Source organism: Diadema antillarum, unplaced genomic scaffold (genome assembly GCF_040938485.1).
Source record: "Diadema antillarum isolate AM-2024a unplaced genomic scaffold, OU_Dant_1.0 scf00000071, whole genome shotgun sequence".
Classification (NCBI taxonomy): Eukaryota; Metazoa; Echinodermata; class Echinoidea; order Diadematoida; family Diadematidae; genus Diadema; species Diadema antillarum.
In genome coordinates, this window is record NW_027270960.1 from 7,791,409 (window position 1) to 7,807,752 (window position 16,344).

General features: G+C 35.8%; 1 protein-coding gene across 1 annotated transcript; it reads right to left on the reverse strand.

Annotated features, from left to right (window-relative positions):
* Nucleotides 1–6,746: 6,746 nt before the first annotated feature.
* On the reverse strand, nt 6,747–9,561 carry LOC139717052 (uncharacterized). Its single transcript, XM_071628564.1, has 2 exons — nt 9,542–9,561; nt 6,747–7,656 (listed from the first exon to the last, which is right to left on the reverse strand). The coding sequence occupies exons 1-2, from the start codon at nt 9,559–9,561 to the stop codon at nt 6,747–6,749; spliced, it is 930 nt and encodes a 309-aa protein (XP_071484665.1).
* Between the last annotated feature and the right edge of the window lie 6,783 nt (nt 9,562–16,344).

The window sequence follows — 16,344 nt, forward strand, 5'->3', positions numbered from 1 at the left end:
TTTGTCTTTCAAAATAAGCATAGTCACTTACGAATGCACCTGAAAAATTGAAAAAACTCCCTACTATATGGGGGGCCACATGGGGAAAAACCCCTCCCACACCCTCGCTCATTCGCATTCGCATGCCTAGATGCCGAGTCATGAAAATCTCATAATTCTTTTTTAAACTTGGCATCCCTGAATGTCGTGAATAACGACAAGGTAAGCCTAATGTTAGATCTAGATAAACTTCTAACGCTTCTAAAGGTTAGATCTACATAAAATAGCCCGACCAGACGCTGTCATAATACTCATAGGCTGTGCAGCGATTGGGTTGTGTACTTCACCTAACTTAACCTGTTAGACCTTACTATACCTGACTTAAGGCCTATAAAATTTTAGTCAAACGTTAGAAAGATGTCTAGAAATAGTAGTCCTCTCTGTAAATAGAGCCTCTACTAGCCCAAGTAGAATTCTAACAAATCTAATTGTACTACGTCAGTGTTACACTGGTAGTGTTACCACTGTATAGTGTCAGTATACTGACTTACAAAGTAGGCCTGGTGTTAGTGTTGACATGCTATCGCAGGTTTCATATTTCCGATTTGTTGTCATAGTAACAACTAGTCCCAGCAAAACAAACCGTTTCAAATAGGCCTAGCTAGACAGCACAGTCGTTGTATAAATAGCAACAGGATCGCACCGCATTTTCCTTGGGTTTACTGTTAGAGTGTATAAATTATATGTTTGTTCATTTCCATCTGAGAAGATGGCTGGATAGCCCATATTCAGAGCCTATGATTAAGTTGGTCTTCCATGGGGTCCAGTTGGATGTCAGGTCAGACCACTTCATCGGGATAAACACCCTGCAGCTGCACTTTGAAATGAATGAATGAAGCGGGATCTTGAGCTGTGCATGAGTCACAACATGCATGAGTTGTGACTCTCTCATACATGGGACCTCCATTTTATGTCTTATCTGAGGGACAGAGTGTTTTGCCTCTTGCTAGAGGGGGCGGTATGCTTACACATAACAACATTGCTCAGTCCAGACTCGGATTCGAACCCGGGCCCGACTGAGCCAACTCAATGCCCAGAGTAGACCATACAATAACATATCACAGGATATTAGACGCCTGCATGTGCTAACATTTAACGTTAGATATACATAAGACCTAGACGTGTAAAGAGAATACCAAGGACAAAGGTATTGTAGACGGGTCTAGTCTGCTACAGTTAGAAGTACCGGTATTAAGATACCACTAATTACTAGTTGATACAATAAACAACTCTAACGTTAGTAAGCTAGGTTATATAACATTTTGTACATTCTTCTTTAAGCATTAACTTATGGATACGTGCCTGACTTCATAAAAGTGGTTAGTATTCAAGGAAAAGGATATAAACTTTTGCTGCAATTGCAACTTCCAGTAGTAGCAAGTGCCAATATGCAATAACAATCGCCAATCAGGAAATTGGGCCCTGGTGGACCTGTCCCTAACTAGGTTCTAAACAGTACTAATACACAGCACTAGGTCAGTCGCTGAATGCAGGGTCTGCAGGGTATGGTCACGCTATAGACCAAGACCCATCATTACATTAGGCTATACATTTACAGAAGATCTCTTGAATTCAGAAACCCTGACCAGGGTTTTGAAATTCAATTTATAGTTCTAGTGAGTTATCATTAAACTCTTAGTCTGAGGTTGGGCCCTACTTTGTACTGGCCCTGATTATCTTGACATAACGTTACACTACACTGCTAACCATGTTAATTCTACATACTTTCTGTGCAGTCTGGACTTTTCTATATCTAGGTCTAGTAATAATACTTATCATACAATGTAGCAATGATGAGGTCCTGAGGGGTTCGAGCCTTGCTGAGGCAGCTGACGGAAAGTGATTCCTCTTCTGAAACTCACTCTGAATTGAGACCAAGTCTTATTGTTGGTCAATTAATATTAAAACTACCAAAGGTTACGATCTACATCACCATCCTCCCTCCTTTTTCATAATATTGTAGATTTGGTAGATTTAAGACTCCAGAAATTCCTAGGTCTATGTATATCTAATGTTATACTATAGAGACGGTCTTTATCATGTACATCAAGAAAACCTAAATTCTACACCCTAGCTCTAAAAAGATGTGATGTACTTATGTAACGTTGCATCGCTTATCTAAATCTTATTAGAGGTACACCAGACATGACTCCTAGAAACTAGGCCTAGATTAGAGAGTAGTATTGTTAAATATTAATGTGTTCTTTCATAGGGCCTGCTGCCATAAAATAACTAATTTTACATTAAAGCTGGAAATATGGCCTGCATTTCATAATTATTAGACCTTTCTAATGTGTATGGTAAGTGTCGGAGACCTTTCTTACAGCAGTTAGACTTACAAGTTGTATTATATTCTTTAACATTTTGCTCTGGATTCCTGCTATTTTTATCTGTGCATCTTATCACTCAAATCTATTGCAAGGCATCCATACTTTATTTTCATTAATATGGTCTGCTTTGTTTGGTAGTCAAGTTTCTTGTGACATGGAGACTGTATTGTAGTTAGTCATGCATTATTATTATTTTTTTCTAAGAAAATCTAGTAAGTCTACAATTACAGTGTACTATGGTACCCACTTGTATCATAACATCCTTTCACAGAACCAAGGGTAGATTTGAGACCTATGTCTATGGGACAATACTTCTACACAGAAATGTTAAATACTCTTATTCACTCACTATCTTATTGGGAGCATTATGATTTGAAAAATGTTCAAGATAACTTTTGAATCATATTTGTAGTTAAGTTTTATCACCAAAAATCCTATCAAATACAACATTTTTGCAATAAAGCCTAAAATATAGGGCAATATCAATCTTTTTCTCATTAAAATATATCTATATGATAACATGCTATTAAAAATATAGATCACCTTTTGTATATTGAACAATGCTTTCAAGAATATTTGTTCAAATTTTAACATTGTTTGTTTTTATCCCCGACTCACATTTTAAAACTATTTTGAAACAATATTGCTGGAGTGTTTGCTCCATCTGCAAATGCTAACTTATGCCTTTAATAAGTTGGACAATTAGGTGCCCTGTAGTTACATGTAATTAATGTTTGGGATGTTCTAGATACAGTAGTACTTAATGTATGACCTTATGGAATACTCTATCATGACTAACAGATTTATTCACTAGTTCAAATTGTCAATGTTTACAATAGCGTATGATTGGTGCATCACCAAGTTGATAGCTGTGTATGTTTTTAAAGAAACTTTTACCCAATCTTTGTGGAGTTGAATTGGTTGGTAATCATACTGTGTATAAAATGCTGATTATATTGTTGTTGATGTAAATCTAGGTATGTGATGTATAATACATGTGATAAAGGAAGGTAAGGTATACGTCCATCACATTCTTGCATAAGTTAATCTCCCCCCCCCCCCCAAGGAATTTAGTCTAAGCTATTAAATGATTTTGTCATGAATGTCATTTGTCAAAAATAAAAAATAAAAGACATTTCAAAACTTCTATTATGAACAAATGTACGTAGTATATCAATTCTGACAAATGGTTATGTGTTCAAACTGGACATGGGTATACATAATTTTCACATTTATGTATGGGCTATATACATGTAAGTTAGCACAGCTGGCATGATATAAAACACAGAACTTAAATGATACCAGAAAGAAACAACAACAAACAAACGGGATGATTTTCACTACCATAGCTAGTAGTTTGTGAATGCATTGTGACAACTTTAATTTCTGGATAGAAGCATAAACTTTGCAGATTCATAATAATTAGCAAGTATTCCTTGTCTGCTGAAATACTTTTGTGGAAAAGGTGTTAACATACAAACAAAAATGCCAACGCATACATACATTGTACCCTACGTACACACTACTAAATCTCTTACAAGTAATAAAATTATTTACAAGTGACCACAATCATTTGATCGTGTCTTCAGATGATAACAGACCTTCGAATAAACGTTAACCAATATCGCTCCATACATGTACATGTCTGTTGAAACGCGCACCTGTTATGCATCATTACAATAATAGTTGCATTTTTTTAAAGTTCATTTTCCTTTCAAAAAAACAAAAGACAAATTAGTCACATAAAGATCAAGATTTGATATGTACAAATGGTAAACTGTGGTATGCTGTATTTGCTAGATTTGAGTATAGGGTTTTTGTCTTTAGAGAACACCTGACTTAGACTGCCTTTCCCATTTCATATTAGTTCTTGGCTACTGTATATAAATCAGTGCAAATAAAGAGAAAAATGGACAGCTGCATTAATGTAAGTAGCCATATGATCATAAACAACAAATGTCTAATATTGACATAACTCCAAATAAAAAAATGAACTAAACCATTATAACATCTGTGTTTTATTACAATTATAACCGGACAAAATAGAATTATTTTGAATAGACCATGCTACTACCTACATCATTTTATTTCATACTAAGAATACACTTACTTACAATGTAGTGAGTCAAGTGCTAAATATTTTCTGAATGTATACATTTTCTATTTCTCATATGTTATATAGTTCCCACTGATTTTCGATTTCTATTAAAAGATGTGAAATATTTTTCCCACGCCAGAAGACTGTATAATTGTTGATGATATGAAATGACTGAGTACAGCATCTGATGTGAGACACAAAATGAGGAGAACCACTCTAATGAGGCATTGATATGGTTCTTTTGATTACATTTTAGATTTAAAGAACTCGTAATCAAAAGAAACATCGCTAGGAACACATAGGCATAGAAATACCACTCTAGCAACTGAATTTTCCATGTTTTAGCATTACAATCCAAATAGTTCTATTGAACTTCTTGGCCAACATGACTGAGACTAGGGGCAACTAGTGTATTCACGGTAATACAACAGGTTCACATGATACAAACAATAACAAATATTTACATGTTAATTTCTTTCAAAACAAATCTTTTACGACTTGCACTTTTCATTCATTCATTCATTCAACAAAATGAACATATGATATATCGTTGCTTGGAAGACGGCCTTGTATCTACACATTGTCAAATGTTCAGGAGAGCGGAAAAACATGACAACTAAAGCACTGATTCAAATGGGATAGTCTTTCCTTTCACATGCCGTGGTGGCTTCCTTGCTGTGGTGGCTTCCTTTTAAGGGTAAGAGAACTAGTATTTGGACAGGATAAATGAGTACCTGAACATTTATTCAGAAAATGATTTTCTCCAAAACTTCAGATGCAAGATTACAGTTTATGATTTCATGATGAGAAGTCTAACCTCACTGAGTAGAGAACTTTTCTATAACATATAGTTCAAATGGCAATCATTGTATTGTTATGATGTGGGAAGGGGTGGGGAGGCAGAAAAATTTAAGAATGTTCCCAATAGTTGATACTTTGTGCACACATACACATTACAATGGTCTCATGTCCAAAATTTCAACAAGAATTTCAAGTAATGATGGAGCCGGTGAATGTACAAAATCTTCTATCAATGCAAAAAATAATACTGTTGCCTTGAAAATAGATATAATATCCACATTCAAAAGAAAGCATCTCTCACGACAACTCCAGCAATAATGTATGCCAATCATAACCAAAATGGTCCAAAGAATATACAACTTTTTATACAATTTGTTGCCCATTCACTAAATGAAAAATGCACATTGGAGAAATATGCAACGTAGTTGAAATTGACTACGTGAGGAAAAATCATCTCAATTGCTAAGAAGTGAGAGTAGTTCATCCCACAACATATATAATTTTGATGAAGATCAGCCATTACCATGACAATTTGCAATACTCCATAATAGCAATAAAGGTGTTTTCCATTTCACTCATGGAAACAAATCTTCAAAATGGTCCAAAGAATACAGAACTTTTTATACAGTTTGTTGCCTTGGCAACTGGTTCCTATTCACTAAATGAAAAATGCACATTGGAGAAATATGCAACGTAGTTGAAATTGACTACGTGAGGAAAAATCATCTCGATTGCTAAGAAGTGAGAGTACCAGGTAGTTCATCCCACAACATATATAATTTTGATGAAGATCAGCCATTACCATGACAACTTGCAATACTCCATAATAGCAATAAAGGTGTTTTCCATTTCACTCATGGAAACAAATCTTCAAAATGGTCCAAAGAATACAGAACTTTTTATACAGTTTGTTGCCTTGGCAACTGGTTCCTATTCACTAAATGAAAAATGCACATTGGAGAAATATGCAACGTAGTTGAAATTGACTACGTGAGGAAAAATCATCTTAATTGCTAAGAACTGAGAGTAGTTCATCCCACAACATATAATTTTGATGAAGATCAGCCATTACCATGACAATTTGCAATACTCCATAATAGCAATAAAGGTGTTTTCCATTTCACTCATGGAAACAAATCTTCAAAACATCTGATGGAAGCTCGGACAATTGGCAATTATATGAGCAACGTAGGATGTTCGACCGTAAGAACCAAAATATACAGATTATAAGATTAGAATTGAAATTATGCACAATCTGTTAGAAAATTGCATTGTAACTATGTCTTAGTAAATGAATGAAATAGTTATTCAAACACCTGTAGTGATTCTTAATTTGAAATGGGAGTGGGGGACAGGGGTGCACTTAGAGTGTTTGTGTGATACATAGTCATACTCACACATGGTAGGCCTACACATGGAGAGTACATTTGTACTTGGGCCTATTTCAAATGGTTCATTTCACATGGATTGACATTACTTCATTCCAAATAGCATGCCTTCCGCTGCCATTCGACGGCTCCCTGAGTGTTGAAATACCTTCTAAAGTTTTCTCGCACTTCAAGGGCTTCCTTTGAGCCATGGGAGCCTCTGGGGGTCAGGGGAGTGAGTGTCTCCCCATGTAGTGGAGCACTTGGGCATTCGTGTTGAGTTGGTGGGGTAATTTCTTCTTGCTGCAGGTAATTGTGCAAAACACAAGCTGCCTTGATTACCGCGTTCACATTGTTGGGGGAGATAGTGATTGGCCTCCTGAAGATTCGCCATCTTGTAGTTAGAATGGCAAAAGCATTCTCTACAATTCTTCTAGCCCTACACAGTCTGTAGTTGAAGATTCTCCTGGAATCATCAAGATCCTTTCCAGGATATGGTCTCATCAGGTACCTTTTGAGGGGAAATGCTTCATCCCCAAGCAGTACATGGGGCATGGGTTCCTCGTTTTCACTACCTGGGAGGACTTTGTCTGCAGGAAAGTTCAGCTGATTACTGTCCAGTGCCTTGGCAAGGGTTGAATTTGCAAAAATACCGCCATCGCTGCTTCTTCCAAAGGCGCCGATGTCAACAGCTGTAAAGCAGTAGTTGCTGTCAGCGAGGGCTAACAGCACAACAGAAAATGAGCCCTTGTAGTTGTAGTAGAGGCTACCAGAATTGGATGGAGCTTGGATTACGACATGCTTCCCATCGAGGCATCCGCAGCAGTTTGGAAAATTCCATCTCTGTGCAAATCTCCCCTCAATTGATCTCCATTTCTCCTCTGTGGGCTGGGGTAGGTATTCTGGCTGCAATGCCTCCCAGATGGCTGAACACGTCTCCGGAATAATTTGTGAGATTGTACTCACACCAACCCGATAGTTGTATGCAAGACTGTGATATGAATCACCACTTGCCAGGAATCTGCAATTTCACAATGTAAGTAGAGTAAATTAATTCATTAGGCTTGAAAAACAAGAAGAAGATGAATACTGAAATAAAGTTTTATTTTCTTTACCTTGATTTCAAACTAGGAAGTGATGCCAAGAGAAGATGGAAGAATATAAAAGACAGTTTCCGGAAATACAGACAGAAGATGGTAAAGAAGAGTGGCCAGGAGGCAAAGGTCATTAAACCCTATGAATATGCCCAGCTCCTGGAATTTCTGCTCCCACACATGGCCATGAAAAGGTTGGTTGAAATAACATGTTTCATAAGGTATTAACATTGCCCTACATGATTTCACATTTAGAAACTTTACAGGAAGGATAATGAACATGACAGGAAAATTAAGGAAAACAATATCAAGTTAATCACAACTTACTGGATTGGATTGTGTTTATTGAAATTCAATACTTCATAAATTAGATCTATCACTCAATGTGATTAATATACCCCCACCCATAACTGAGAGAATATTTTTACCTCAACCAGGATTATTTTTTTAAACTTTTTATTGGAAAAAAAAATATCATGGAAATGAGCTGTTCAACGGTGAATAAATGTATTGCTCACTAATAGTCACATGTCCCACATCTAAAGCCAAGTGCTCAAAAACTGAGCAAGACAAGTAAACTGACGATTTCTATGGCTTTTATTAAAAATTGTGTAACCATGGCAGCACAATGTTGGACATTAATGAAAAAATGAAGTTTGCACATCCACATATCATAGCCATCACATTTACCAAATTTTAAGCTAAATGCTGAAAGGATGAGGGGCTTAGTTGAATTCACATTAGTGTGTCATTTTCATTCAAAATATACTGTTGCCATGGTAGCACATTTTCCACACTAACGAAAGTTTTTTTTTTGCACATCTAGGTAATGTAGAGGTAACATGTGCCAAATTTGAATCCAAAATGCTCTAAATAGAGAGAGAGAGTTAGGGGAATTGAAATGTTTGTATGATTTTTGTTTAATTGCGCAGTTACCATGGCAACACATTGTTCAACAATGATGAAATATGAAGTTAACATAATTATTTCTGTACTATAATGGTTGCATGTGCCAAATTTCAAGCAAAATGATAAAAGACTGATGGAATTACAGTGGACTCCCGTTATAACGAAGTCCTTGGGACCGGCAATTTTATTTCGTTATATCGAAATTTCGTTATAACCGAATGATTAAACAATAAAAATACATAGAGTTGACAATGTTGTGGCCCTAAATTTTACTTCGTTGTAACCGGAATTTCGTTATATCCGTGTTCGTTATAACGGGAGTGCACTGTACCTGAATCCACAATATTTTTGTATGATTTTTATTCAGACTATGCTGTTATCGTGGCAACAAATTGATCACCACTGACAAAGGATTACATTACACGTCTACATATCACAGTGGTCATGTGTTCCAAATTTATAGGAAATGCTCGAAGACTTAAGGAAGTTAGCTAAATCCACAATTTGTATATTTTTTGGTCAGAAAAAGGTGTTACCATGGCAACGCATTGTTCACCACTGACAAAAGATTAAGTTTGAACATCTACGTACCATAGTGGTCACATGTGCAAATTATCAAGCCAAAAGCTTGAAAACTGAAGGAGTTAGGCAAATCCATACATTTTTATATGATTTCTAAAAAAACGCTGCTGTTGCCATGGCAACAGATTTATTAACACACACATCAAAGGTGTTTTGCACAAGTATACATTGCATTGATCACATATCCCAAATTCAAACTGAATTGCTACAAAACTTAGAGTAGTGCGATCCACAACATTTTGTAAGATTTTTATGAAAATCATCCATTGCCATGGCAACGCATTATGAAATACTCATGAAAAAGTTGTCGTGCACATCTACCTGTGATAGCGGTTACACATGCCGCATTTGAAGTTAATTGCTCTAAAAATGAGAAAGTAGTTCCATCCACAAGTTTTTTAAAAAATATGCCATTGCCATGGCAACGCATTATGTGATACTAACGAAAAAGGTGTCTTGTCACACATGGGTAATTCCGTGAGGTTGACTTCTTTGACCTTTGACCTTGATTTTTGACCATATTGTACATTTTGCTACAAAATGCTACTCCTTCGCCATTTCCAACCCGATTTCGATTCCGTTTGCTTTATGTGATGGCACTAGGTGAGGACTTCAGAACTTTTACACATAATTTTGACTTTTGACTTCTTTGACCTTTGACCTTGTTTTTTTACCTATATTGTACGTTATCCAACAAAATGCTACTTTCGGCGGGGACATATATTACGCAACGCGTAATTTCTACTTTAAAAAAAATTTGCCGTCGCCATGTCAACTCATGCAATACTCACGAAAAAGGTATCTTACACATCTCCTTTTGACAGCAGTCACACATGCTAATTTCGGGGTTAATTGCTCAAAAAATGTAAGAGTAGTTCGATCCACAAGTTTTTACAAAAATATGCCGTTGAAATGGCAACGCATTATGCGATACTAACGAAAAAGGTGTCTTGCACATCTACCTTTTATAGCGGTCAAACATGCCAAATTTGGGGTCAATTGCTCAAAAACTGAGAGGAGTTTGACCCATAAGATTTTGCAACGGACCGACTGACCGACCGACCGACCGGCCACCCAACCTCAGAGTGATTCTTGTATACCCCCCTACACACTATGTGTGGGTGGGGGTATAAAAAGAACTGTATAAACAAACAGAAAATAAACAACATATTATTACATAAATACATTACATTCAGGTTCATGTCGTCCAGTGTAACATACAGAGTTACCGACATGTCTCCTAAAGATACCAAATGTGACTCTGCACCTCAAAACAAAAAGTCGCCAGACATGATTTTTTAGTTAAGACAATATTCTGAAAAAGCAGACTTTAAGCTTTATAATGATGTATAACTCAAATCAAATGGACTCTCCTAACCTATCTAAATATTGGAAAGAAAGCACAAACTCAGGAAAAGCGTGAACTGAGAAAAGAGGCTCTGAAGCACAGTGTCTATTCAAGCGCTTAATCTTTACCAAACCGTGCTGGCTGTGCGATGAATGGGACAAAAAACAGGAAGTAAACCACCAGAGTAACAACAATGAAGGGATTATCAGATTAAACTGAAATTATAGAAGCCTCATTAACACATTCTATCCATTATTAATGCCAATTTTTAAAGCAGTAGCACTATCCTTTCGAAAGTTATTAGAGTTGAAAGTGAATAGTGTGGACAAGGTTTTTCGGAAATGAAAAAGGGATTCTAAAGACACACCTAATGACACTATTCTACCGAAAATGTTCGAGATAAACTACTAAAAAACCACACTTTCCTGCCCGTTTTATGATAACAAATTTTAGCGTAATGTAAAAGAAGACCTGTTCTTTCAGAAAATATGAAAAAGTCAAGTTCGGTTAGATTGACCCATTTCACTTAATATCTTCAGTCCTCACGCAAAATCAGTGTGTGCGACTTTATGTTCGTTTTGAGGTGCACGGTCAAAAATATACATCTTATTCTTGTAAGCATCAACATCACAAATAAGGAAGCATTAGGAACTTGAGATGAAGGCCAAGTCTTAGTAGCCAAGTCTTGTAACATGTACTAAATGGATTACATATTATATAAAAGATTACAAACAGCAGCACAAAATTATGTTATATTGTATATAAAAGTTTGAGTTTTTAGATTTATTTTCTTTAGTGTGTGTGTGGTGTTTATGTCTGCATGTAGTTCACCTGTTATGAAAGACCAAAATTTTATTTTGATAATGGAGCATAATCATTTTTGCCTTTTTCATAGAAATCATGAAATATTTTGCTTTAAGTGTGAATGAAATTTCATTGGGTAGACATAAGACTTATAAATTTTAAGTAAAAACAATGAAATAAAATCATCTTGGATTGAATTAATGGTAAAATTATTTAAAATGTGAGTTATGTTGGTTTTTTCCATCATTATGACTATTTTCTGCAGAACAGAAACGAATCTTCTTGATACGTCTGTTGACACGCAAGCTAGTGACAGCGAGAGCATGAGCATTGATGGAAGTCCAGATGAACTGGTAAAATAATGTTATGCACTCCTTTTTACTAATTAACTTTTTTTTATACCCCAACCGCAAATAGTGCTAGTGTGTGTGTGTGTGTGTGGGGGGGGGGGATTGGTATTACTATGTGATCAGTACATGGCTGGTTACAAAATCTTGTGGATCAAACTCCTCACTATTTTTTTGCGCAATTGATACAAATTTGGCATGTTTGAGCATTATCAAAGTTAGATGTGCAAGACATTTTTTTTTAAGGATCGTATGATACATGGCCATAGTAACGATATACGTTATATTTCCATAAATACTTGTTGATACAACTACTCTATTAATCTTTATTAGCAAATAATCCAAAATGTGGCATGTTCGACCACTCTCAACTAAAGATGTGCAAGACATCTTTTTTTTTTTTAATATCCATCTCATAATACATTGCCATTGAAATGGCATATTTTCACAAAAACTTTTTGATCAAATTACTATCTCTCTCTCTCTTTTTTTTTGGAGCAATTAACCACAAATTTGGCATGTTTTTTAGTATCTGTATTTTCATAATACAGTGTACATTCCCATGGTAACGGCATAGTTTCATGAAAAGATATTAGACTACTCTCTAATTTTCGGCACGATTAACACCGAATTTGGCATGTATGACTACTGTCAAAAGAAGATGCTCTTTCTTTTTTGTGTTAATAAATGTGTTGCCATGGCAACATCATTTTTGTTGAGCCCACCGGAGGTGAGGGGAGACTAAGGGATCGCCTATGGCGTCTGTCCGTCTGTTGTCTGTCCGTCCATCCGTCGTCTGTTCGTAACGCTACAAAAACTTCAATAACTCTTTACTCTGAGCTTCAATTGCAATCAAACTTTGAGGGAGGAGGGGTCATACAAATTTTCACATTTTACTACATATGAAGGTCACCTCAAGGTCAAAGCTCATATGCAGGGGTCAATGAACTTTATTGCCCAATGTTATACAATTTCTTGTACGCGAATGGGCGAGACACATGGCACTTGCCTTGTTTCTATACCAATCAGATAAATATTTGAGCATTTGGCTTGAATTTCAACACATGTGATCACTACCGTATGTATATGCAATAACATCTTCTTTAGATGTAGAACAATGCGTTACAATGTTAAAAGCATGGGGTTTTTTAAGTTATATAACAATTTTGTTATAACCGAACAAATAGCCAATAAAAAATACATAGAGTGAATAATTTTATGGCCTGAAATTTCATTTTGTTGTAATAGGAATTTGGTTATAACCTTATTTGTTATAATGCGAGTGCACAGTATGTAGTAGGGCTTACTATATACCTTGAAATACTAAACATGCTTCCCCTGTTGGTAAATTTGTGAAAAAAATTTATTTGACGGTTGCCATTGACATTAAGCCTTTTTTAATTAAATTTGAAAAGGGTATTGTGATGAAAGAATATTGATCACATTGTCCTAGTTACTATTAACTAAAAAATGATTTAAGCAAACACCATTTCTTGGCCATTTTCTACCGCTTGTTTGTAAAATTTTTTTTTTTTAAATATATGTTAAAATTGTCAATACAGATGTGTTGTCCAATGATAAAAAATGATGTAATGATCGTGTTATGCTTCATATTTTGATTTTAACTTTCAAAAGGTCCAAAGTGGTTATGAAATATTTTCTTTGGTGACACTAAATACATCGATTAGGAAAGCAAGAAAGTCAGAATAGTTCCACAATTCGTGTTCTAACTATGCTGTGTCAGGATGGTGTCTAAATTAATGTCTTTTTATGCCTCCGCCACGAAGTGGTGCCGGAGGCATTATGTTTTCGGGTTGTCCGTCCGTCCTTCCGTCCGTCCGTCCGTGCTAACGAGAGTATGCTTGTCGTACGTCCGTCCGTCCTTCCGTCCGTCCGTAATGAATTTTGTGGACAAGGTAACTATCAAAACCTGTTGAGGTATCCTAATGAAACTTGGCATGTATGTGTATTAGGGGGTGAAGTTGTGCCTATCAACTTTTGGGTGCACATGCTCAAGGTCAAAGGTAAAAAAGGTCAAGGTCAAATACATAAAATTTCACTATTTCCATCATATCTATTGAATGCCTGAAGATATTTTCTTGAAACTTAGTGTATACATGTATTACCCAATTAAAATTCTCTGGTGAAAGTTTGGGTTATGAGGTCAAAGGTCAAAGGTCAAAAGGTCAGGGTCAAATACATAAAATTTCACTATTTCCACCATATCTATTGAATGCCTGAAGATATTTTCTTGAAACTTAGTGTATACATGTACTATCCAATTACAATTCTCTGGTGAAAGTTTGGGTCATGAGGTCAAAGGTCATGAGGTCAAAGGTCAAAAGGTCAGGGTCAAATACATAACATTTCACTATTTCCACCATATCTATTGAATGCCTGAAGATATTTTCTTGAAACTTAGTGTATACATGTATTACCCAATTAAAATTCTCTGGTGAAAGTTTGGGTCATGAGTTCAAAGGTCAAAAGGTCAAGTAAAATATTAAAACTTCTTTTTTTTCTCCGTACCTTGGAAAATTGTTCAAGGTATCTTCATGGAACATAGTATATACATGTACTGACTGGAATTGATTATCTAGAGAATGTAGGGTTCATGTGGTCAAAGGTCAGGGGTCAAAGGTCAGGGGTCAAAGGTCAAGTGCAACACTTCAAAATTTTACTATTTCCCTCATATTTATGTAATGCCAGCAGGGTTATTTTTTTTTTTACACTTGGTCTATGCATGTGTAACCTAATAGAAATTCTCTGGAAAGTTTTTTTTTCTTCTTTCTTTGCCTCAAAGGTCAAAAGGTCAAAAATCAAGTGAAAGTGCTGAACTAACTTTTTCCTCCATATCTCGGAAGTGGCTCAAGTTATCTTGAAACTTAGTGCATATTATGCATGTTCTACCTGAAAGTGATTGTCTTATGAATTTTAGGGTCAAGGGCCAGATGAAAATGGTAACAATTTACTATTCAATAAAGAAATTCACACCAATTTTCCACACCTGTACCTTGAAAATTACTCGATGCCTAAATGTATGAATGGGTCAAAGTCAAGTTAAAGTCCTTAAATCCCTAGATACATGCTCTCCTATTCATCCAATTAAACCTAGGTCAAGGAAGGTGAACATTCAACACATTTGTGACAAATTTGTTATTTCAATATTTTGCCAATTTTGTGAAAATGTAATCACACATTGTCCACATGTACTATCTAGACCTATTGGGAAAATCATGCATTATGGCGGAGGCATACCAGTCGCCAAAGCGACATTTCTAGTTTGTGTGTAGATCCATCTTCATGTCTATCTAGTTTTTTGGGGGGCAGCTGCTCCCAATTTTTATTTCTATATCTGTATGTATTAATAGATTACTATATGCAATTCTTATCTCATTCAACATGAACAGGTATATTAGAAATATGAACATTATAATACCCCTTGATTGCCCTAAGTGTTGCCTAAAAAGCTTTCTTAATGTCATCATTTCAGGAACCAGGTGGCAATCAAGCTCCAGGCTGCAGCAAATCTTGCAGTCCCGCTGGAGGGCAAGAAACTAGCCGTCCAAGGAAGAGAACTCAAAAAGCCAAACAGGACACCATAGATAGTGAAATTCTAATGTTCCGTCATAAGGCACAAGAGCAGGATGAAAATACATTATTCTTCAGTAGCATGGCCAAACTCACGAGCAAATTGCCTCTCGTGAGGCAATTAAGTCTCAGGTTAGATATTCACAAACTCGTAAATGCAGCATTCTGCGATGAGGAGTAGACAATACGTACAATAAACGAACCCTGTCTAGTTGTTATACTATGTTCATTGATACACATGCATGTCATGTATTTCCTTTTTTTTTTAGGATTGCCATACACAAATGCATCTGTTGTCATATTTCTAAATGACATTTTTAGCCGTTGCCATGGAAGCAAATTATTTTCTTTAAAATAACACGTTTACTTCATCAAAAATTGTAAAAATCCAATGTAATTTCAACAGATGTAAAAAGAAACATAATTCTTTGATAAAATAAAAAATGACAATTTCCATATGCAACAGCTACATCATAGCAATGTCGGTTGACATGGTAACAACTATTTAAAGAATGAAGTATTTTTTTTTTTGTTCATTAGTAAGTATGGAAACATGAAAAGATTGAGTAGTTATCCACTACCAGTTAGGGTCCTATTATGACTATCAGCTCTTTTTAGGTCTCCAACACGAACATTTTCGGGTTGTCCGTCTGTCCGTACATCTGTCCGTCCGTCCGCATTCGTTTACGCAATAACTTGAGCAATATTGACTTGAATTTTACCAAAATTGGTCCAAGTATAAAGTATGATCGAGCAAATTACTTTATTAGATTTTGGATGTAATTGGCCAAAGACCAAAAAGTCAAAGGTCAAGGTCAAATCATTGAAGTATATCTGTTTACACAATAACTCAAGACTAGATCAAGCAAACTTCACCACACTTTGTCCGATGATGATGTATGATGGGACAATTACCTGATTAGTTTTTGAGTAAAATTGGACAGATGGCAAAGATGAAGGTCACAGCCTAAAATTTATCTGTTAACTTGATTTAAATCAAAACTGGATGAGGCAGCTTTCACCAAAATTGGTCC